This window comes from Myxocyprinus asiaticus, chromosome 31 (assembly GCF_019703515.2).
Source record: "Myxocyprinus asiaticus isolate MX2 ecotype Aquarium Trade chromosome 31, UBuf_Myxa_2, whole genome shotgun sequence".
Lineage (NCBI taxonomy): Eukaryota > Metazoa > Chordata > Actinopteri > Cypriniformes > Catostomidae > Myxocyprinus > Myxocyprinus asiaticus.
The window spans coordinates 32,301,248-32,326,428 of record NC_059374.1 but is presented as its reverse complement, the minus strand read 5'-3'; the positions used below and the strand labels follow the sequence as shown (position 1 = coordinate 32,326,428).

Below are 25,181 nucleotides of genomic sequence, written 5' to 3'. Positions count from 1 at the left end.
TCAAGAGGAAATCATTTGAATGAATGTTATAACAGAGGTTCACAGTTTATATATATATATATATATATATATATATATATATATATATATATATATATATATATATATATATATATATATATTACTTTTATCAAATGCTCTATGTGGATGGGAATTTAGGTAGGGTTCCTGATATTTTTATTTTTTTTTGTCAACTTTATACTTAAACTTTTGAGTCTGTGTTTTTGGCAAATAATAGCTACCAGTGAAAAACTGGTGAATATTTTTTTCTTTAGAACATTAATAAAGCTGTAAATATACCATTGATAATATATGAAATGCATATAAAAGTTCAAACCCATTGTAAATATATAATTTACCAGTGACTCCTTCCTCAACATGTTTTTATCTTTATGTATAACTGCATAAGAGGGTTAACACATTTCATAAAAAATTTTGTACCAGCCAGGCTTGTTAGATTGTATTTAGGAAGACATTAAATTACAGAGCATCAAGTAAGATTTTTAGTTTTTTTAACAGAATTATTTGTGTTACATTAGTGACATCTCGTGTCAGATCTCTGATATTACATCTGGTTATATACATTATAGGTTAGAGGTCAGTTCATGATTTTATTCAATTCAGTTTATTCACCTTACTTTTAATGGAGGTAACATTTTTATTTTATAGCAATGATTTATTAAAATCACAAGAAAGAGGTGAAATGTATTTTGTACTGAATTATATAACTATTTGTACAAGGGTTTATTTTGTTGGCACAATTTTAACATCAAAGAATATTTCTCAAGAGTATTTAAAGGTTTATTTTAGAATGTTTTTTTATAGGCACATACCATAAGTTTTTGGCTACAATAAGGCTATTGAACATTTTCACCGTTTTAAAATATAGAGTTCGGTGAACATACAGTACATTAAGCTTTTGTGACAACATGCCCCACTATATAGGGTAAGTAGTCACAATGGGAACCTGCTGTTTTTATAACAATTTGAGAACAATACTTTCTTAAAAAAAAGCCACCATCTACAACACCTCTCTATTTAAAATGTATTATATTTAATGTATTTTCAGCAAACTGTACACAGTAAAACAATCATAAAGCAAAAAACAATATGTAATAACAGCAATATCAAACCATCTTATCTACTTTGGTCAACAGATATTGTAAAAAATCAGTTGTATAAAATCATAACATTTCAAGCGACAGTATTTTTTTTTTTTTTAAGAAACTTAGAGCAATTGAGTTAGTTCAGGGAAATGGGGTTTCAGTTAGTCTTGTTATAATGAAACTAAATGTTATATGTCAAACTAATATATGTTGTCTAAGATGTGCTGTTGTAGTCTTAAAGAAACACATATATTATTATGAACAGATGGCAGTATAAATGAATAAAATAAGATGCTTCCAAGAGTTTGTCTCGGAAAAATGACAGAAAGAGTGGTTTTGTACAAGAGGTCACTAATACTAAAACATTTAGTTTCTTTTTAGGCAATAAAATTTGTCAACTTGGGAACATTAATTTTCTTGCATATATTTGTTGTTCTGCAACATTTGATCACAGTTACATACAACATATTAGATTTGAATGTTCACTAACCTGATGTTCTGAAAATATCTTTGTTTTAACTTGGAGATGCCTTCAAATTAATGTTAACTTTTTTACCTCTAATTTTTTTCATGAGAACAGTCTTGATTTCCTGAGTTCTGAAACAGTATATCATTGGATCGACAACAGGGGGAAACAGACTGTACCACATAACAAGCATAACGCGAACACTAATAGGCATTTCAGTAGATATATCATATATATACACTGTGCATCTGGGCAGATAGTAAAGGCATGTGATTAAAAGCTGAGGACTGCATGTGGAAAATGTTTTATATCGAGCCTGAACACTGGAGATTTTAAACACAGATATGATGACAGCAATGTAGGAAAATAGGATGAAAATTAGAGGGCCTAAAAGTGTGAACATGGCCATTGCAAAAGAATTCTTCCTTAGCTCAGCCTTTGATCCGCATGCAATTTTACATGCTGTATTTAAATCACAATAACATTGACTTACTACGTTAGTAGTACAGTAGGGCAGACTATGAGCTTGGTAAGTAAATGATGGCAACCATGCAAAAATTACCAACCAAAACGCTCCACATGCAAATGCAATAGACTGGTTTGTAATAATAACAGGATATCTAAGGGGGTTGCATATAGCAACAAACCGATCAAGGGCCATTAATAACATCAGAAATGAATTCATAGTACCTAAATGATGCACAAAATACATTTGCACAAAACATGGATTAAATTGTATATAATCATCTTTAAAAATATATTTTGAAACTGCTCTGGGCAAGGTGACGGTTCCAAATGCAAGGTCTGACACAGCGAGGTTACAGAAGATGAAATATGTGGGTTTATGAAGGCTTCTCTCACAAACAATAAATGAAATGATTAAAATGTTTCCGACTGCAATCATTAGATAGACAAAGAGTAAAAATGTTCCCACAGCTTTAAAATACTCTGGATGGAGTCCTGGAAATCCCTCCAAGTAGAATTCAGTGATCTGAGTGAAATTGATATCTGCCATTGCTCTGAAAACCCTCCTTAACCACGTGGAAGGGCTAATACAAATAAAAACAGATAAAAAAACAAAAACAAAGTTGAAATACACATTTGACAATTTTCAAGAATTATAGTACAAGATCATATGCAAAGATAATTTATTAATTCACAGATAACTCGTGAAAATTCATTCATAAATACCATGTATAACTAGAAATAAAAATGCATAAATCATGGCACGCGTAGTCTGGCACAGTTTCATTACATGGCTTCACATATCTACATTTCTACATTTCACACAATTTAGTACAATTGTCAAAAAAATAACAATGAATTAGATACATTATTTAGCCTATACATGCCGTCATATAGGCCTATGTTGTACAGTAACCATATATGTAACCTTACATGTGAACAGTCTTGTCTCCACTGTGCTCTTAACACCTAACTAAAATAGATTGGTTTATAAACTCTCTCCTTATACACAAGAGACATATCAGGAGACGTGACATTTCTTGGCATTGCTCCCGTTTTTTTTTTTTTTATTATTGTTTAATGAACTTGGAGCTACATATAACATGGGACCATGGGACCACCAGTAGAGAAACACTGCTCTAAAGAACTTGTGTCTGTGAGCGACAGCGCGTCACACAGTTCTGGGAGCATTATAAACTAGAACAAGTAAACACAGGTGGGGTGATGTTTGGTCAACAGAAAAGGAATTAATGGCCTAAAAGGTAAACTAAGTTGAACTCAAAATAATGCCATCTAGTGGACATTAGTCCAGACTGAAAACACTGGTCCTCCTTAGACCAGACAGAAACCTTCCAGCATTTAACGGAGGACATATTTTATGAGGGGGCAGTTACAAGACTGATGAACACTGTGCCACAAGTGCCACCGAACCAAATTGCAAAAATAAACAATCTGCTGCTAAAAATAAACACATAGTTCTATCTCCAGCTCACGCCATTGGTTCAGTCTTTGTTGTTGTGTCAGGCTGGACAGGCCGCTTCAAACAATCAAGAAAGAGTTTACAGTTTTCGGGGAATTGTTTTTTTTTTGTTTTTTACTTATGGATGGTTTACATCCCGACATATAAAGCTGGGATAGGAAAAGTATTTTAACAGAAAAAGTTATACACTTAAGCTTTAATTCTGCCTGAGAGACTCGATCAGAAATGCATCATACACTCGTGAGGGTAAGTTTTGATGCTGTTTTGAAGTGAGTTGTGTCTCATTTAAGAGGTCTCATTTTTGTAAAGCAAATAGGACACTCCGAATACAGCCTTCAAATACCACCTTTTTTCACAGGAATTTTTGTCAGTACATATAACCCAAAAATGTTTGCGTCACAAAAACAAAATAATAATAATAATATTAATAATAATAATATCTCTAAGAAATTTACAATGATTTACCTGAAGATTTGATGTTCAAGTAATGTTAATTTCCAAGTTTAAGTACCTCAGTAGACAGGTGTAAAATATATAATATAATAAGTAAAATAACAATAATAATACTATATAATTTAAATTAAATTATTATAAAGTAAATATAAAAATAGAGATAGAAAATAAAGTTTCTTTCTCTCCTAAATTCAGTCTGTTTCTGTTTGTCCCACGAAGGCCATTTCGCATAAATAAAGTTCATTCTAAGTTAAGGATGCTCAGTATACAAGCAACAGCCTACATAATGAGACACAGCTTTAGTCATATCATAAATATTCAATCTCAGTGCACACCATGCAAATGTACTATTCACTCCTACTTCCCAAGCCTTGAAGGTTGTGTATTTGGATTACATGCCATATCTAAAAAATCTATTTATTATGCATTTGTTTCAATAGCAGTATGCATTAAGTATGCACAAAGTGAGTTTAGCCAAGAATGTGGCCTGTGACATCATCCCCCTCTGTACTGTCCTGTCAACAACAACAACAAAAAAGATTTTTAGCCATCTTAAATGGTATGTATATGGTAATTTATTTCTTTGTTTGATATGCAATCTCTAGAGCTGTCAAAATTAACGTGTTAACGCATGCGATTAATTAAAAAATTTTGACACATACATTTTTCTTATTCGCGATTAACGCATTTACTGTTTATACAGCATAAACCAGCATAAGCACTAGTTGGAAGGGCGGAACCTTTGTGATGTGTCTGCCTGGAGTCATTACACTAACGCACACACCACAAACACACACAGCAGTGATTCAAGCTGTGTCTCGTTTTGAAAGCTGTGTGCTAGCTAGGACGTGTCCTTTGAAGGTATACCAAGCACCCTCCTTTAAACAAGCCTTGTTTAAATGAGACGGCCTTCTTAGGATAAATGGAAACTTATCATGGTTGCTATGACAGCACACCACTCTTTAACAAGCGCGAGTGGGAACAAAGTCCCTCTGGAAGGGAATTTTAGGAGAGTTAAAAATGATGTAGAGAGAAAAGAAAATAGATTTTGCAGGTGTACTTTTAGTCTATAATACTTTATTTTAATTATATATTACTATAATTACTGTATACATATTATATACTCTGCACCCGTCTACTGAGGTACTTCAACTTGGGAATTAACATTATTTGCATTTGAACATCATATTTTCTGGCAAATTGCCATTATTTTTTTTCAAACAAATGATGTTCAATTCAGCTGAAGCAAATAATTGTGGGTTGTGAGTGCCCACAAAGGATTGTCTCCCTGCGTTTGGGTCCTGCTTTGCTCTCTGTGACACTGAACAGCAAAAGCAGCTGGGTTTTATGATAATTTCACAAATGGATTTTAGGCTTTAATGTTATTATATTAGATTGTAACTTTATCAACCACTTTAATCTTTAAAAATCTCTTTTTGGTCTCTGAGTAGAATGAGAAACACTGGTGGATTTAGTGGATAGTGAAAGTACAGTCGGGTGAAAATGCTTCCGTTTGTTTTTAAGATTAATACAAATCTTCCCATTGCAAATTCTATTAGCAACATGACAATTTGAGTAAAGCAAAATTCTACAAAAAAAAAAAAAAGGAAATAAAGCGATGTTTGGATTATGACCACACAGTTTATTTCAGTGTTATACTGTATGTTTCAGGGATTGCCTCCTCATTTTGAAACAGTCAAAAGAACAGTTCAGAACATTAAACTTTGTTATATCATACGGTACATATTTTGAAAGAAAGACTGACCTCTTCTTTGCCCTTGCATTGTTTAAAGATTCAAAAATGCATTTTTGTTGTCTCTGAATTGGTAAACTCCCTGTTTACTCATTTACTACACCAAGAAAATACACAGAATAAATGAAATAATGTCAGAAATGTGTAATTTTTATGTGCATGCCAACTTTTCTGGATTTTCCTCCTTAATGCATCTTTGATTTCCTTGGTTCTGAAGCAGTATATAAATGCAACCACATAATCAACATAATCTGAATGCCAGGAGTGAATGCAACTGTGAAATTGTACACATAGACAACACATCTGGGCACATAGTACAGGGAAATGATAAGAAGCTGGGGAGTGCAAGTTGAGAATGTTTTATATCGGGCCTTAATGTCAGACACTTTGATGTGATGATGGAAATATAAGAAAATATAATGACAACCAAAGGGCCCAAAAGAACAAACATGGCACATGAAAATGAAATATATATATATCTTGACAAGATAGTTTCATAATTGTGTTTTGGTCACAACAGTTATGGTTTACTACATTGGATGCACAGAAGGGCTCCCCAACATACTGATTCACAAGGAATGCCCACAAAGCCATTAGTATGGTCCAAATAACTGCACATGCAATCAAAATAGTCTTGTTTGTAATAAGTACACAGTATTTAAGTGGGTTAAGTACTGCAACAAGGCGATCAATTAACACTCCCTAAGTAATGAACAAAAAAAATCTGCACAAAGTAACTATAAAATGATAAGGTGCTGATATTGAATAGGTATTTCACAATTATTGGAGGCAGTGTGACACTTCCAAAAGCAAGATCAGGCACAGCAAGTTTACAGAAGATTAAATAAGTGGGTTTCTGAAATCTTCTCTCATAAGCAATAAATGAAATCATAAAAATATTTCCTCTCACCAGTGTCAAGTAGACATAGAACAAAAATGTTCCTACATCTCCATAATACTGTGGATGGAATCCTGGAAATCCCACCAGGTAGAATTCAGTAAAGACAGTTACAGTGACATTGGTGTAGGCCATGGCTCTAGGAAGGCTTCACAATTACCTGATACAAAGTCAAGTAAACTCACTGTAATACAAAAATGTGAAAACAAAGCTGATTTTAAAAGTGACATTAAAACTGCACAAAAGATTAGACTATAAATGCCAAATATAAATTATAATAATGTAATTGAAAACTTAGAATTTATACATTTCAGACCATTCCTTTCAATATTAATTTGGACCAGAAACAAAAGACCTTCCATAGATGCAGATGCCACAGGTATGGGATATATGAATCTTTCCTTCACTTTTAACATCCATCTGACAAGGATACACTGATATCACAATTTATAATCTCCCTCTTAAGACAAAAGAGACCTCCCACTGTTCCCTATCTGTCACTCAATTGATGTTGTGTCGATGTAGTGACACTAGGGGTCACTCTTGGTAGCCCGAAACACCTCTGGTCTTTGATAAAAGGCCAATGAAAATTGGCGAGTGGTATTTGCATACCACTCCCCCGGACATACAGGTATAAAAGGATCTGATATGCAACCACTCATTCAGATTTTCTCTTCGGAGCTGAACGGTCAATGCTCACTGAGCTGAATTCCCACGGCTGTTCATTCACCTCTGCTGGATCTTTCAGCGGCTTCTCCCCCCTCTGCACTGGTGCACTGCAGAGAATGCCCCTGGGCACTTCGGCAGAAGTAAAAGAGTATATTCTATAAAAAGAGTATATTTCTCTAAAAGAGCGGCACACACAGAACTTCTTTTTAAAGACGCGTCTTTTTAAAGATGCCTTTCCGTTTGTGTGTTATTCCTGGTTGCGGTCATTATCTCTTGCCTTCTGACGGCCACGATCACTGTCTTTTGTGTCTGGGCGCTGCCCACACGGTGACAACGTTCGTGGATGGGTCATGTACTCATTGCGAGAACATGTCCATGGCAACGTTGCGATCGCGGCTTGCCTTTGTAAGAAAGTAAGCCACCCCAGAGGCTCCCCGCCTCAGTCCTTCTACCCACGGGTATGAGGCCAGCGTGGCTAGCACTGGGGGCGATTTGGGGTCCCCAATGGAACCACCTCCGCCGGGTATCCCCCCACGGACCTCCCATTCCCCAGCACGCTCGTCTGCCCCAATTGGGCTTCCGGATGAGTCCGCCGGCTCGTCTCACGGCGAGTTCGACCTCTTATTCAGAGCCCGCAAAGGTGATGAGCTCTCGAGCACAGCATCGGAGAGCGGGCTCTTCCAGTCGGATGCGGAAGCCTCAGCTGGGCTCCTCCCTTCGGGTGCGGTCACCCAGTCACAGGCTGACGTGGAGATGATGGACATGCTTTCCCGGGCAACCGCGAGCGTCGGGCTAGAGTGGAACCCTCTGCTCTCCCCTGAACCCTCGCGGCTCGATGATTGGTTCCTGGGCTCGTGGCTCCGCTCACAGCCACGCCCCGCCCCAGTTCCTTTCTTCCCAGAAGTGCATGAGGAGCTGACAAGGTCGTGGGAGGCACCTTTTACTGCCCGGTCCCGATCTTTCAGCTCCCCTGCCCTCACTACCCTCGATGGTGGGGCGGCCAAGGGCTATTCGGCAATCTCCCCGGTGGATAAGGTGCTCGCGGTGCACCAATGCCCGCAGAGCGCCGCCACCTGGCGCAGGCGCCCAAAGCTCCCATCCAAGGCCTGTAGGTTTACGTCATCCCTGACAGCCAAAGCCTACGGTGCTGCTGGACAAGCCGCCTCTGCCCTGCACGCCATGGCTCTCCTGCAAGTCCACCAAGCCAAGGCGCTAAAGGAACTGCACGAGGGTAGTTCCGCCCCGGGATTGATGCAGGAGCTGTGCTCGGCGACCAACCTCGCTCTCTGGGCGACAAAGGTCATGGCGCGGTCTCTCGGGTGGGCGATGTCCACCTTGGTGGTCCATCGCGTGGCCATCACGCCGATCTGTCACTGCCTCTTCAGCCCTTGGACCGACCTCATGTTTCTACGGGCAGGCGTTCCCCTAGAGCAGGTCTCCAGGTGCGTCGTGGTTATGACAGACATCTCCAAAACGGGCTGGGGCGCTGTATGCAATAGCACACCACGACACAGTGGACGGTAAGTCCTTAGGGAAGCATGACCTGATCATCAGGTTCCTGAGAGGCGCCAGGAGGTTGAATCCCTTCAGACCGCGCCTCGTTCCCTCATGGGACCTCTCTGTAGTTCTTCAGGGTCTACAGAGAGCCCCATTTGAGCCCTTGCAGTCAGCTGAGCTTAAGGCACTCTCTTTGAAGACTGCCCTCCTGACTGCGCTCATCAAGAGGAAGGGGACATGCAAGCATTCTCTGTCAGCGAAACGTGCCTGGAGTTCGGTCCGGGCTACTCTCACGTGATCCTGAGACCCCGCCCAAGGTTCCCATGACCCCTTTTAGGGACCAGGTGGTGAACCTGCAAGCACTGCCCCAGGAGGAGGCAGACCCAGCCCTGATATTGCTGTGTCCAGTGCGCGCTTTACGCATCTATTTGGATTGTACGCAGAGCTTTAGAGTCTCTGAGCAGCTCTTTGTCTGCTTTGGTGGACAGCGGAAAGGAAGCGCTGTCTCCAAGCAGAGGATTGCCCACTGGCTCATTGATGCCATAACGATGGCATATCACGCCCAGGACATGCCGCCCCAAGCAGGGCTACGAGCCCACTCTACCAGGGGTGTAGCGGCCTCCTGGACTTTGACCAGTGGCGCCTCTCTAACAGACATTTGCAGAGCAGCGGGCTGGGCAACACCCAACACCTTTGCGAGGTTCTACAATCTCAGGGTGGAACCAGTTTCGTCCCGTGTAGTGGCACGCACAAGCAGGTAAGTCCGGGACAGCTGGCTGGGTGTATCACTTGTGCATAGCACCTTTCACCTCCCCTGAGCTGAAGACGTGCACTGTTGACTCCCAGTAGTGTTCACAAACTGTGTTCCCTGGATGATTTCCTCTGAGGCCTGTGGCAAACGAGTTTGCAGAGAAACTCGCTGCTGGCTCAGTACATGTGCTAACTAAGCCCTGTACTGGGGTAGGTGCTCCGTGTGTGGTGGTTCCCCATAGGTAACCCCATGCGACGTATATCTTCTGCTAATTCGTTTCCCTGTTGGTAAACTGCATCTTCCTTGGGCAGAGGCCCCTCTGCCCCAGTCACCATGTTTGTAGAAACTCCTCCCCCGTAGGATTGGACCTACCATGGGACTTCTCCACATGACATATTTCTGACAAAGTTCGGCAATATCATGTGACGTATTTCCACTCAAAATACCCCCCCCTTTTCTGGGCGGGGTGTGGTATCTTCCCCTTGGGAGGAACACCCCCCCCCCCCCGACGTAGACCTGGTGGCCCCAGTTGGTTAATTCCTTTTTTTGGGGGGAGAGGAAAAAATAGAGGATAAGAGGCCACGACTGGGCTAGCCTGTCTCTATCTTTTGGGCAGTCGACTTGTCCCCAAAGGGCCGTTCGACACTCATAACAGCGTTGGGGGAGGTTACGTGTCGGCCTGGTGTGCTGGCTACGAGGCACACAGTGGTCTGCCCATCACACACTGCCAGTTCACATAACACAGTTCAGCCAGTTGCGGCGTTTCGTATAGGGACCCCTAGTGTCACTATATCGACACAATGTCGAGTGAGTGACAGATAGGGAATGTCCTGGTTACTTGCGTAACCTCCGTTCCCTGATGGAGGGAACGAGATGTTGTGTCCCTCCTGCCACAATGCTGAACTACCCGCTGAAATCTCTGCTCCTCTGCATAAAACCTGAATGAGTGGTTGCATACCAGCTCCTTTTATACCCGTATGTCCGGGGGAGTGGTATGCAAGTTTTCACTGGCCTTTTATCAAAGACCAGAGGTGTTTGGGGCTCCCAAGAGTGACCCCTAGTGTCACTACATTGACACAACATCTCGTTCCCTCCATCAGGGAATGGAGGTTACGCAAGTAACCAGGACGTTTTGACGTGTTGTTTGGGGTTTCTCGTGTCTCATCACCACATGATAATTTTGTGACACTAGTGTGTTTGTGTCCCTTTCTTTCCTCAATATGTGAAATTATGACCCCAGTTATGTTGCTATAATGTTGCTATGCTATAATTTTGTGATCACAACATCAGGGTCTTTCATTTAAGATTTGATTTTAAAACAGGCATTAAGCAACTCTTTCTAATAAGATGATTAATCATTAGCTGGAAAAACATCATTAATTGGCCATTAAACACAAACACATGTTTTTTGAGATGTGAACGGACATGTACATCTTGATGAGTGAACATAAGTGCAAATGACTTTCATGTCTTCTATGAAGAATAAGGTATTTTCGCTTTAGGGTATTTTGGAGGGAGCAGACTGTATAACATAGTTATCATAATCTGTATACCAGGAGTGAATGCAACTGTTACGTCATACACAGACAACACATCTGGTCACATACACCTGCACCACTTTTCAGCCATCACAGTCAGAGGTCAAAATGAGCTAAAAGCTGCAAAAACCCTTCACAAGTCAAGCAATGTAAGTTTCCATGTGGTATCTGAATTGTGCTGTACAAAGATGCATCATTTGCTACATATTTATTTTTCTTTCTTTCTTTCTTTCTTTTCTATTTTAACTCAAAGATTACGAATATTAGCTACCTGCTCAAATGTAAACTCAGTCTTTAATTTTCACAAATATTTTATCAAGCCCTTCAAATCAGAATAAAGTTTGTAATTGTTAATGTTTAATTTAGATTTTCACACATTAACAGCCACTACCTTATCCTGCATGTTATAATGATCGCTTTTATTGTATTGACCCTTAAAGGATAATGATAAGGTTATGACTGTAAACATGGTTCCCTGAAAGGAGGGAATGAAATGCTGCATCACTTTATCTGACACTAGTGGTTATCTCCAAAGGTGTAACCAATCTCTGAAACTCTTTAATATCTAGCCACTTTTAATTGGCAGATAGCGCTTATGTGCTCCACCTCCCATGCAAGCGTCATTGAGCGTATATATGGCAGCACACAGTGCTATCTCATCAGAATATTTTACTGAAGGGTACAGAGCAATATTCAGCCCTTGTAGTGAAGATTCAGTAGCGCGACCAGTGTACACAGTGTTTCATTCCCTACTTTCAAGGAACCATGGTTAACAGTCATAACCTTATCATTCTCTTTCAAGACGGTCATTTCAATGCTGCACCACTTTAGCTGATGCTAGGGGAATGTATACCATCGCACACACAACAATGCATACTAGCCAATGCTAACCTGCTTTTCATATCATAATAAGAAGGGAGAAGCAAAATGACAAATGGATATACATGGCAATGGCAATAACCGGTTTAGGAGGCGCAGCATCACAGGATGCTTTAAATCACTTATATGTGTGAATATGTGTATAAGGCACAAGCCAAATGGGTAGTGAAAACTGATTGTAACAGATGTTTGTATTTGGATCAAAAGGAGGAAGCAGGACACGGCGAGATCCAACTCAAAAGGGCTTAATTTCACACAGCTTCACAGTCTATATATATATATATATATATATTCCACTTTTCAGCTGTCACGCTCAAATTGATGCTTTTCAGCACAATACAAATCGCACTCAGGAACACTCTGCTCCATGCAGCTCTCTCTCTCTCTGTCTTTTGTTACACTAGACCGTCTTTTATCTCCCCCGACTCTCACTGTGAACATGGAAACAGTAATTAGTCACAATTCATCTCAGGTGTATGTCCTTACCACTTTTTCTCTCCCCAGACGGGCGCTTAACCACGCCCTCACCTCCACATACACCTCCAAACAGAGGGTGAATGCTCATCCCAACAAATAGTAGCAGAGAGTGAGGACCACCAACTTGATAGCCAAACACTCCTTCTCTATGGTGCTGTACTTTGTCTCTTTCTTAGAGAGCTTTCGACTAATGTACAGCACCGGGCGCTCCTCCCCCTCCACCACTTGGGACAGAACAGCACCGTCAGTCTGTAAAACAAAAGGGAGAGAGAAATCAGTGGAATGCAGAAGCGGCCCACCACAAAGTGCAGCTTTTGCCTGCGTGAAAGCTTGTTGGCACGACTCCGTCCACTGGACCGGGTCTGGGGTTCCCATTTTAGTGAGATCAGACAGCTTTTAACAAAGCGTTGACCTTTCTATAATCCAAATAGAACCGGACTGAGCCATCACACTTTGGCACCAGAACCACCGGGCTGGCCCAATCGCTGTGGGATTTTTCTATTACCCTCATATCGAGCACGGCCTTTAATTCTTCCCGTACTACTTGTTTCTTGTGTTCGGGTAAGCGGTAGGGATGACTACGTACCATTACCCCTGGGGTTGTCTCGATGTGGTGTTTTATGAGATTAGTGTAGCCGTGGAGAGACGAGAACACGGCAGAGAAATTATTTTGCAACCTGGCAACCTCCGTACATTGTGGTGGCGAGAGGTGGTCTCCGCAAGGGACCGGGGTGAACTGATTGGCTTTTAGACTCACCTCCGGTCCAAGCTCCTCCCTCTCCGGAACTACCGTTGCCAAGGATACGGGGACCGCCTCTCTCCAAGGTTTTAGTAGGTTGAGGTGGTAAATTTGATGAGCCCCGCCTCTATCCGAATGCACTACCTCATAATTGACTTACTCAACTCACTGTGTGACCTCAAAGGGCCTTTGCCATTTTGTGAGTAATTTAGAGCTCGATGTGGGTAGTAATACAAGTACTTTATCTCCCGGTGCAAATTCCCGTAGCCGAGCTCCCCTGTTATACAGCCGGGACTGGCATTCTTGCTCCTGTGATAGTCGCCCCAGTGTGTGGAGTTTTGCTCTCAGGTCAAGAATGTATTGAATTTCATTTTTGCTCTGTGAAGGTCCCTCCTCCCAATTTTCCTTCATGACATCTAAGATGCCACGGGGCTTACGCCCATATTATAATTCAAATGGGGAAAACCTGTGGAGGCTTGCAGGACCTCTCACACTGCAAATAACAGGGGTTCGAGACACTTATCCCAATTCCGAGCATCTTTGTGCATGAACTCACGAATAATATTTTTTAAGGTCTTAATAAATCTTTTGACCAAGCCGTCTGTTCGTGGATGGTACACGCTTGTCCGAATAGATTTAATACCCAATCATTCGTACAGCTCGTGTAGTGTACGTGACATGAAAGTAGTGCCCTGGTCAGTGAAGATTTCTTTCGGAATCCCCACTCGGGAGATTATTCTGAAGAGTTCCTCCACAACACTACATGCTGAGATGTTGCCAAGAGGCACTGCTTCCAGGTATTGTGTTGTGTAGTCCACCAGAACCAAAAGCGATGCCCACGTGCTGACTGTTCTAATGGCCCGACGAGGTCCATGCCAACTCTGTCAAAAGGAACCTCGATCAATGGAAGAGGGCACAATGGTGCTTTTGGAGTGGCCAGCAGATTCACCAGCTGACATTCGCGGCATGTCGCACACCACCGGCAAACATCCCCGTGAATGCCCGGCCAATAGAAATGGGCCATGAGATGGCTTAGTGTTTTCCCCTGTCCCAATTGACCTGCCATCGGACTATGATGAGCTGCCTGGAACAAAATTTCTAGACAGCTCCTTGGTACTAACAACTGGGTTGTATCTGCTTTTGTCTGAGCATTCTGCATCACTCGATACAACCGATCATTTATAATTGAGAAATACGTATATATGAGTGTAATGCATAGCTGAAGGCTGAATGACGTCTCTACTGCCGGACTGATCACCCGACTGTATGGGACGTAAATATAAACTTACCAAACCTCTTTCTAGAGACCTTGGCATTAGTTTATGCCTGCAGCATATGTTTTTCTAACTTGCTTAGATAACAGTTACCTGGGGTCAGCTTGTTACAAATAATAAGTATATTATTTGTTTAATGATAAATAAGCATTATTTATCACCATTTTGCCAGAGCCATTAGGTGGTTTCTCATAAGGAGCATTCCCATACAATTCTCTCCCATTGCTACATTCAGTTCAACAGCAAGCCAAGTGGGACTAGGAGCGGTGTTGATGCAAGAGGATAATGACAGAGAAATTGTGATTGCCTATACCTCCAGAGGTGTGGAAAAGGATTATTCAGTAGCATCTGGAGTGCCTGGCTGTCATATGGGCCATGGAAAAGTGGAGGCCTTATCTCGAGGGGCAGCGGTTTGAGGTAATTACTGACCACGCAGCCTTATCATGGGTTTTCAATCATCCCAAGCCCTCCTCTCATTTAACCCGTTGGACTATTCGACTTCAAGTCTTTGATTTTGAAGTATCGCAAAGGGAAATGTAGTGTTGTGCCTGATGTCTTGTTCAGAAGCAGTGAAGAAACAGTTTCTACAGGATTTCTTGCAGTATGCAGAGCCTCTCGAATTTCTGAGAATTCCATAGACCTGCCAGTTGACTGGAATGAATTAGCGGAGGCCCAACAGGAGGACCCAGAGATAAAGGAGTTGATATCCCAATAACTCCTGCAGAGGAATGTGACCCTAAGCGAATCCACTACACAATGGTAAATGGATATCTATTCCATAGTGTACCAACTAAACAGCATGGGCAGAAGTTTCAGTTAATCATACCAGAGGGCCATCGGCAAGAACTGGTGAAATTCACCCACGACAGTCCTCTGAGTGGTCATTTGGGATGGTTAAAAACTCTCCTGAGGCTTCACGAAGTTGCCAATTGGCCTAGCATTCAGAAAGACATCTGGAAATACTGTAAGGAATGTCTGGTATGCCAAAAATATGAGCCATCCATTTCTAGATTATCTGGACAGTTTCAGTCAACACCGGTGGTCGAACTGGGTTACATGCTTGGAGTGGATCTAATGGGACCTTTCCCAAAGAGTACAAAGCAGCATGAGTATCTCCTTGTGTTAGTGGATTATTGTTCTAAATGGGTGGAACTGTTCCCATTACAGACAGCAAAAGCTCCGCAAATAGCCAAGATCCTAGTCGAGGAGATCTTCACTTAGTGGGGGACTCCTGTCTACTTAGTGTTGGATCGAGGAGCTCAATTCACCTCACACCTCCTAACCTTAGTCTGTACACAATGGGGAGTGGTTTGAAAACTCACTACTGCATACCACCCACAGAACAATCTTACAGAAAGGATAAATTGCACCTTAAAAACCATGATGGCTTCCTATGTAGGGGATCATTATCGTCAATAGGACCGCTGGCTTCCTGAATTCAGATTTGCCATTAATTCAGCATGGCAAGAGGGTACGGGTTTTACACCTGCGCAGATTGCGCTGGGACATTCTCTGAAAGGACCTCTGGAAAGGGCCATCTGACTCCTCCAAATCCTTAAAGCTGAACCTATGAGCTACTTGAAAGACAGCAAGAGTTGATAGAATGTGTAAGGGAGAACGTAGAGAGAGCCCAACGGAAGCAGAAACGGTTCTATGACCTAAAGAGGAAAGTGCAAGAATATAAAGAAGGAGATTTGGTCTGGGTGAAAACTCATCCTTTGTCCAGAGCTGAGGAAGGTCATATGGCAAAGTTGGCAGCAAAGTGGAGAGGTCTAGCTAAAGTGTTTAGAAGGTTGGGTCCTGTAAACTATTCCATTTCATATGTTGACACTCCTTTTGTTTTTGACACAATTCATGTACAGAAACTTAAGTCCTACTATGGTGAGGTTAACTCTTCCAGTAAGGAGGGGAGTATGTAACAGTTCAACTATTACAGTGTGTAATTTTACCCCTGGCCACTAGGGGTAACCAGGGGGAAAGTTGTCTCGAGGACATGACTTCCTTAAAAAGAGAGAGAGAGAGAGGAAGAGAGAGAGGTGTGTTGGCAGCGCACATTGCTGTTAGGAAGAGATGTGGTTAAGTGAGTTAAAATGTTATTTAACCTGTTTTTTTGCTACCACTGCTCACCTGTATACAAGTTAAGTGAATTTATTTTCATATGCTTGACTTGATGTGATGTTTTGACATATTGTTAAATGTTGAATGAGTATTAAAATGCTCTCTGTTTGGAGTTTGTAGAAAACACACCAAGAAATGAGCAAGGGAGTTATCTGAAACAAAGAGACTGAAAGGATTATATGGATGAAAGTGGATTTTGAACCTTTCTCACTCACAAAAAAGTTATCATTGTGCAGTTTCTTGTGTAGGTTCTACTGGTTATTTAGATCAGTGTTACTATCAGAAATAATTAATAATTATTTATTTAGTTATTAATTAATATTTAAATTAAATAATAGAGTCTAGCTCATTAAAACCTCACACAGCGCACCATTAAATGTAGTGCGCCACGTTCAGGAGCGGGTTTGGTTATTAGCAATAATTAATAATTATCAAAGATAATTATCAATTATTAAAATCAAAAGAACATTGATTAAAATTAACACTAGCTTATTGATCCTTCAAATTCAACAATCATCAAAGATAATTATCAATTATCAAAAATCAATAGAATATTAATAAGGATCAATATCACCGGGGCACCACCCTGGAATCAGGACTAATAACCAGATAGTATAACAGTCTCAATATTAGATTGTTCTCTTAGGAAAATCGATATCCGAAGAATAACGACCTTCGAAAAGAAACAATGAAGGCTTGAATCTGAGCACTGACATCCCCTGTCAGCATTTGACAGATGTGTATGCAAAACAAACCAAAACACTTCTCTTTGAAATATAACAAATTTATTTATGCAGTAATATCAATTAATAATCAATACAATGCAGTCAATAAACTTCTGACTTACAACTACAAACTTAACAGTGGCATGATTAGATATGGTAACCAAAATAAGCCTATAACACATGAGAGGAAGGTAGGTGTGTGCGTGTGTGTGTGTGTGTGTGTGTGAGTGTGAATGTGTGTGTGTAAGGTGTGACACACACAAATGGCGGACGTGACTCTCATGGAGAGTACGTCACGCAAGATTTCTGGCCAGAGAATATGGCCGCGAATGTGGGCGGAGAGAAGCCAGTTAATGGCGTCTGCCCGTTTACCGCGTGTCTCCGCTTGTACGATAACTTAGGGACAAAGCTGAGCTTTATCACGAAGTTATCTACTAGCTAAAAGTGTGTGCGAGAATGTTTGTGAGGGGTCGTGTGTGTGTATGTGGTTAGTACGAGAGAGAGAGAATAAAGTGGCGACACCAAAGCCGGTTTCACGATCGTGGGAGAGAAAGCAGCTGTTAGTTTATCACTCAGAGACGTGGTGGACGGCTCGTAAACCGTCCCACGGTCTTTGATTCTTTAATGGATAAACTCAGTGTGCCGGTCTCACCCACGATGGTGGAAATACACAACAGTCCAATGTGGTTGGACTACAACACAGCAGATCTCATTCGTGATAACAGTACATTTCAGTAATACCTTGAGTATTATTAGCAGCAATGAGCAGACTCAGCGGTCCATAAACTGTACAAGCAATAACCTTGATACACAAGAATAACACACTATAATATTCCTTCTCTGCCCAGACGTAAACCTCTTACTTGAATCGTATGAGGACGCAGACGAATGTGTGTTCATCCGTTCTTTAACACCGACTCGGTTCCTCGAGGCTCGGGTGATGACGGGAGGCCGTTTCCTCGCTCTGTCGGCGGGCGGTACAGCTGCTAATTCTCGGCGAGCTGGCGGAGAAATCAGTGACGTCGACTTGATTGAAGAGGGAAGAGAAATCTTTTTTTTTTCTCTTCACTTCTGCAGGCAAACGGATGAAGATGCGGATTGCTCAGCGATCTCCTTCAGATCCGTTAGAGTGTTCGGTGGAACACAGAGTAATCTCAACTCGTCCAGCGAGATGGAGATTGTATGGCCACAGTTTCAAGTTGTACGTTACTTCCTTGTGCCACGAGGCTACACCTGAGAGCAGCGATGAGCTGCGTCTACACACGGCGAGCAAAGATGCTGGAAGCAATGCCCAAAAGCATCTTCAGAGTTATTTCTACTCCCGATGATGTCATGGTTGAGGGCCGTTCTGTTGTGTGCCTCATCCAATAGGAGTTGAGAGTTTGATCCTTTAGTGAGCAAGGCTTCATGGGATTTGTAGTCTGTTTTGGACTCCCTTAGTTTGATTTTGGTGCGGTTTTTATCAGTAAGATTTATGACTTTGTGTGGGCCTCAGTCAGGTTTTACGACTGTGTTAGGTCTGCCTTTGTCTTCTATCTGAATACATGAGGCCCAACACTTGGATCACAAACTTTTCACTCCATTTTCATCAGACTGGGCCTATCTCATTCATCCACCATTGGACTTTGTCAGATAAGTTATGCTTTATTGAAATTGTGTATTTAATGTGGCTTTAACAATTATTAGTTACACTTGAAGAATGCCATATACTATGTCTTTCTGAGAATGGATTTCCATTGAGCTTTTTATGATTCTCATTGTATGCTTTATTTTGTTCTTTTCTTATGATTCTATGTTTCGGGTGTTTTGGTAATTCTTTTTGCTATTTTGCTGTGTTTCCGGAGGGGTTTATTGTTTAGTTTTTTAAAATTTATTTCTCAATTAATCAATATAAAAAAGTTTTCTTTGACATGCATACTCAAGATTCTGGTGTGACTTTTTAACAGACAAATTTCAGTAGGTAGATCCCTTTTTCTTGTGTAGCCCTTTACTTATATATATATATATATGAGAGAGAGAGAGAGAGAGAGAGAGAGAGAGAGAGAGGTGAGGTGGTTATACAACATCGAATGAGTGACAGACAGGGAATGTCTAGCTTACTAGTGTAACCTCTGTTCCCTGATGGAAGGAACGAGACATTGTGTTCCTCCTGCTACGGCACTGAACCGGCCACTGACACGGCCGGGACTCTCTATCGGCTCCTCAGCATAAATCTGAATGAGTGGTGCACACCATCTCCTTTTATACCCGTCTGTCCAAGGCGGAGAGTGGCATGCAAATTCCACTCGCCAATTCTCATTGGCCTTTTCTATTTTAAGCAAAGGTGATTGGGACTCTCAAGATCGAACCCCTAGTGTCACTACATCGACATAACGTCTCGTTCCCTCCATCAGGGGACAGAGTTTACACTAGTATCCTAGACGTTTCTTGCTCCAGAGGAGAAGCTGATGTGGCAAGTTCATCACTGGGTGCGATCAAACTCCCCCTTGGCAATTTATATATGCCATAACCACTGTGTTGTCAGTTTGGATCAATACATGAGAACCCTAATGAGAGCCAGGGATAAGCCTAAGAGCAGGACTTTGAACTGGTATGCAGTCTCCTCGAAGGCGAATCTCAAGAATGGCCTGTGATGAGAAGGTATGTACACATGAAAGTATTGCTTCTGAGTAACAATTTTGACTGGGAAACTTTGCATCCGGTTGAAGATGTAATCCACAGTCCTTTTTGGCTCCCAGAAAATATTGGCTGTAAAATCCACTGTGGGCATCATCTGTCAATATAGTCTCTATTGCATCTTTCTGGAGGAGTGCTCCTGCACTGTAACGGTGGAGGAAATAATATAAATGCCACTGAAATGAGGCAGCCGCCTTGCGAACTGTAACATGTATCTATCCTCGCTTGCTTGTCCTCAGCATCCAGCTGGAAATGCCCTGCAAATGGCGCCACACGTAATGAACCAGATGACACAGGGGACAGAGCATGAGTAGAAGAGAAACTCTGATCCACCGCTGTGAAGAGTGCAAATCTTGACAACAATTCTAACAGAGATCCAGTTGACATGCAGAGTACAACAGAGTTTTAACCCTACCATTTTCTTTTACATTAGACCAATTAAATAGAAAAGGCAGAAAGCTGAAACAAAAAAGTTAAGTGGATATGTAGCATTAAAATTTATTGCATTAATTATAAACTGATATGCATTAAAGATTTGTGATAGGTCTTAATTTATAGGGTTCTCTATTGCTATACTGTACATGTATTTTGTGTATTGTATATTGCATTTTCTGGCCACATATGTCATAGAGGTTGTCTCGTTTTAGAAAAGCAAGTAGGACACTATGAATACAACCTTCGTATACGAGCTTCTTTCACAGGAATTCGGAGGATGCTGGTGGTCCAATTTACGTCAGTACTAGGGATGTAAAAATAAAATTGTATTGTATTGTATCATATGATATGACGCTCACGATTCAATACCATATGAATCATACAATACATAAACAAACACATAATAGTGTAATTAAAACCATGCAGCGTAACATTGAGAGCTGAGAAACAGTCTCCTCCCCAGAGAGGCGGCACTGAGCACTCACAGGACAACAGAGCAACAGATCTACAGTACATAGGCGAGAAGATCATTGGGAATAGGCAAGTAGATTGTAATGTTACAGCTTGTCGAATTTGCCAAACAACGATGTCATGTCCCGGTGCTACAGTACATCAGACTTGTCTTTTTATTTCGTCAACATCACTGCGAAAAATCTCTGGATTTGCTATACAGAAACACAGCAGCAGCAAAGTTACACCTCTCCCAGATGACACGGTGCATGACACTGTGCAAGATGCTCATAAGAAACACAGTCAAGCATATTAAAAGATCTGACAACATAAGAAACCCACGATTAGCTTAGACTTATTATTCTCTGGTTTTGACGTCGAAATGTAAACAGGTATGAGTACAACACTTGCGTACATAATATAAGCCAGTAATAACGTCGGTAAATGTTACATGCAATGTGAAACCCGGGGAAGAGGCCAAAAAATTACGTGTGCCAATTGCTTAAGCCACTAAATAATATTGGATTATATACATAGGTGATGTCGTAAAACCAGAGGCCCGGTTCCTCTAAAAAAAATTTCACCACTAAATAACAGTGAAATAAATTTTTTTCCTTGCTACAGTGACTTTAGCTTTCTCTCTGGGGGCTTTAAGACATTAAGGCATGATTTTCTAAAAAGCTGCTTTGAAATTATGTGTATTGTGAAAAGTGGTATACAAATATAAATGACTTGAGTGCAGACAAACTCATTTTTCTCAAGAAAAACATGAAAATTGTGAGATCATATGAGTTTTTCTCATTACAATTAATCAAAATAAATGCAGTGCTGTTGTTTAAGTAACTTTATTATAGAGCTCTACTTTTTGTTTGCTTATGTCAGACACTGTTGTGTCATTTATGATTTAAAAACATTTATGTTTAATCCTTGAGTAAGTTTGAGCAAAACATTTTGGGCACCGTTTCTTTTTTCTTTAGTATTGTATCATATTGTGAGACTTTGCATCGTATTGCATTGTGAAATTTGTGTATCATTACATGCCGAGTCAGTACATATAACCAACAATTCATCGCCAAGTGGGTTTAGCCAAGAATGTGGCCTGTGACATTATCCCCCCTCTCTACTGTCCTGTCAACAACAAAAAATAATCCACATGCATTTACATTTTTGCCATCTCAAATGGTATGTATGGTAATTTATTTCTTTGTTTGATATGTTATCTATAATATTGCACAGCAGATAGGCCTATTTATTATTTTAAAGATAACATATGGATCATAATCTCTCAACAATTCTCACAAACCAGACAACATTTTTGTCTTTTCTTTGTATCTGTATTTGTTAATAAATGACAAAAGTGTTTGCTATATGCAAAAGTTAGAGTTAAAAGTGTGTGAAATGTGTGTATTTCATTAACTGTACATTCAAGTGCATTGAATATTCCTATATAGAGTATAATGTGACTTTTTAGGCCTTATGAAAGGACACTCCTCAGAATTTCGAGGTAAACATTTTTACTATTCTCAAATATAGCAAAACATTACAAAGGAAAGAAAATAAAGTGATATTTTGATTTAATGTGACTCATAATGACCACACAGAATATTTCAGCTTTTACATGTTTCAGAGTGTGTAAACAGTCAAAAGAACAGTTTAGAACATTTGCTTTGTTATATCATGCGTGCTTATAAAGAAAGACTGACCTCTTTGCTCTTGCCTTTTGATCCCTGAATTGGTAAACCCCCAGTTTACTCATTTACTACACCAAGAAAATACACAGAATAAATAAAAATAATGTCAGAAAAGTGTATTCAAACTAATCAAAAGATTCACAGCAAGAACAACAAGGATAGTACATAAACAGTGTTTCATGTAAAACATACACTCCACTGTATTAAAGCAGTTGAAATATTTTAGGTTGTGCTCCACATCGTTTTCATCTGCATGCTAACTTTTCTCTGTCTCATTTTTCTCCTTAATGTATCCTTGATTTCCTTGGTTCTGAAGCAGTATATCAATGGATTTACAACAGGAGGGAGCAGACTGTATAACATAATTATCATTATCCGAGTGCCAGGAGTGAATGCAATTGTCAGGTCATACACATAGACAACACATCTGGGCACAAAGTACAGGCAAATGATAAGAAGCTGGGGAGTGCAAGTTGAGAGTGTTTTGTACCGGGCCTGAATGTCAGACATTTTGAAAACAGATGCAATAATGGCAATAAAAGAAAATATAATAAAAATCAATGGTCCTATGAGAACAAACATGGCACTTAAAAATGCAATCAAACCTTTCACCCTTATATCTCTACAAGACAGTTTAATTATTGAATTTTGGTCACAATAATTTTGGGTTATTACATTAGAACAAAATGGCTCATTGAAGGCATTGTAAACAATGACTGTCATTAAAGCTGTTAGCATCGTGCAAATCACTGCACATGCTAATAAAATAGTCTTGTTTGTAATAAGAACAAAGTATCTAAGTGGGTTACATACTGCAACAAAGCGATCAATGGCCATTAATAACATTATGAAAGAATTAAAACTCCCTAAGTAATGAACAAAAAACATCTGCACAAAGCAACTATAAAATGGTATGCTGCTGATATTGAATAGGTATTTTGCAATTGTTGTAGGCAGTGTTGTAGTTCCAAAAGCAAGATCAGACACAGCAAGGTTACAGAAGATTAAATAAGTAGGTTTCTGAAGACTTCTCTCACAAGCAATAAATAAAATAATAAAGATATTTCCTCCTGCCAGTGTCAAGTAGACAAAGATCAAAAAGATCCCTAGTGTTCCATAATACTGTGGATGAAGTTCTGAAATTCCCAGCACGTAGAATTCAGCAAAAACAATGCCAGTGACATTGAGGTAGGCCATGTCTATAGGAAGGCTTCACAAAACCTGACACAAATTCATGTAAACTCACTGCAATACAAAAAGATGGGGAGACAAAGCTGATTTTGAAAGTAAAATGATATGAGAAATTGCACAAAATGTTCAATTATACATGCAAAATATCAGTAATAATAATGCCATTAGAAAGTTAACATTTCTAAGTTTTAAAAACCATTGCTTTCATAATATAAATTATAAGCTGCAACTTACATACTTCCACATAAATTACCCAGATGTGAGTAGCACAATCTTAGTGTGAGACAATAGTATGATTGTGTAATCTTGCATTTACTCAATTCTGATCACCAAACTGCTAAAAATCCACTGAATCACAACTTGAATTAAAGCACAGACACAAAGGACCTTCCATAGATGTATATGCTGAAAATCTCTAGTTGTCTAGCTGACAACAATATGCTGAAATCACAGCTTAACATATCTGTCTTAAGACCAAAGAGACCTCCCATGTGTGACGTGTTGTTTGTGGTTTCTCATGTCTCATCACCTCATGACCTGTATTCATGACATTGTTTTGCATGCTTGTGTGTAAGTGTGTCCATTTGTTACCAAGATATGTTTGGAAACACTAAAACACTTTTTTTAAATGTTAAATTACATTGTTGGCTAGGCAAGACAAGTTTATTTCTATAGCACATTTCATACACAATGGCAGTTCAAAGTGCTTTACATATACATTTTAAAGAAAATACAAGATATATAAAAATTAAAAACCAATTAAGAACATGAAATACGAATAAAAAGTAATACACATTGAGAAAAAGTTATGTAAAAATAAAATAAAAATAATAAAATTGCATAAAAATCAGGAGAACAGGTATTAAGAGCACGATTTCAGCGTACTGAAAAAGCAGAGAACATGAAATGATCCAAATCTTTATTGAAATTCTTTTCCTTTAATTTTAGTCTCAAAGGCAGATCTCAGTGTACCCATGATCAGCCAATGCATACACTATGAAAATAAAACAAGAAAATATAAGAAAAATGTATATCTAATCTGAACTAAAAGAATCTGCTATCTATCTTTTCCTAAACTCGGGGCGCCACTGTCTGAGTGGAGACATAAAGAGAGACGAGGTTTTCCAATTTAAATTTGCAGACTATTATTTGCGCCATCCTTCTGTGGATGTCTCCGATGTCACAAGGACATCCTCACATTCTAATCAAGATACCACTACATCTGGGTGTGATATCTAGCCACTGCTAGATTCTTAATAAAGACTCTAAGTGAGGACTAGAACATAAGCGTGGACTGTCAGAACCACTCCTGCCCACTCTCGGTACATAGCGCGGGGTGTCTTAGGCCTCTTTTATTCTGGCACTTACAGCAGCTCCTCACTCAATCTCTCCACCAGACAGTCCCTAACAAAATAATAAAATCTACCTACCTTATTTTTGTTGGTTGATC

The 25,181-nt window shown here is 40.1% G+C and overlaps 2 protein-coding genes and 1 pseudogene across 2 annotated transcripts; all 3 read right to left on the bottom strand.

Annotated features, from left to right (window-relative positions):
• Positions 1–1,621: 1,621 nt before the first annotated feature.
• LOC127422160 (olfactory receptor 2AT4-like) lies at positions 1,622–2,587 on the bottom strand. The gene has a single exon (XM_051665497.1). It carries the CDS (start codon positions 2,585–2,587, stop codon positions 1,622–1,624), a length of 966 nt encoding a protein of 321 aa, XP_051521457.1.
• Positions 2,588–5,908: 3,321 nt separating this feature from the next.
• LOC127422159 (olfactory receptor 10A6-like) lies at positions 5,909–6,759 on the bottom strand (annotated as a pseudogene).
• Positions 6,760–22,441: 15,682 nt separating this feature from the next.
• LOC127421926 (olfactory receptor 1-like) lies at positions 22,442–24,109 on the bottom strand. Its single transcript, XM_051665150.1, has 2 exons — positions 23,970–24,109; positions 22,442–23,785 (listed from the first exon to the last, which is right to left on the bottom strand). The coding sequence occupies exon 2, from the start codon at positions 23,735–23,737 to the stop codon at positions 22,763–22,765; it is 975 nt and encodes a 324-aa protein (XP_051521110.1). The 5' UTR covers positions 23,738–23,785; positions 23,970–24,109; the 3' UTR covers positions 22,442–22,762.
• Positions 24,110–25,181: the final 1,072 nt, after the last annotated feature.

Bases quoted from the DNA above. Each gene is read 5' to 3' on its own strand.
- LOC127422160 (XM_051665497.1), bottom strand. From the start codon at position 2,587: ATGGCAGATATCAATTTCACTCAGATCACTGAATTCTACTTGGAGGGA.
- LOC127421926 (XM_051665150.1), bottom strand. From the start codon at position 23,737: ATGGCCTACCTCAATGTCACTGGCATTGTTTTTGCTGAATTCTACGTG.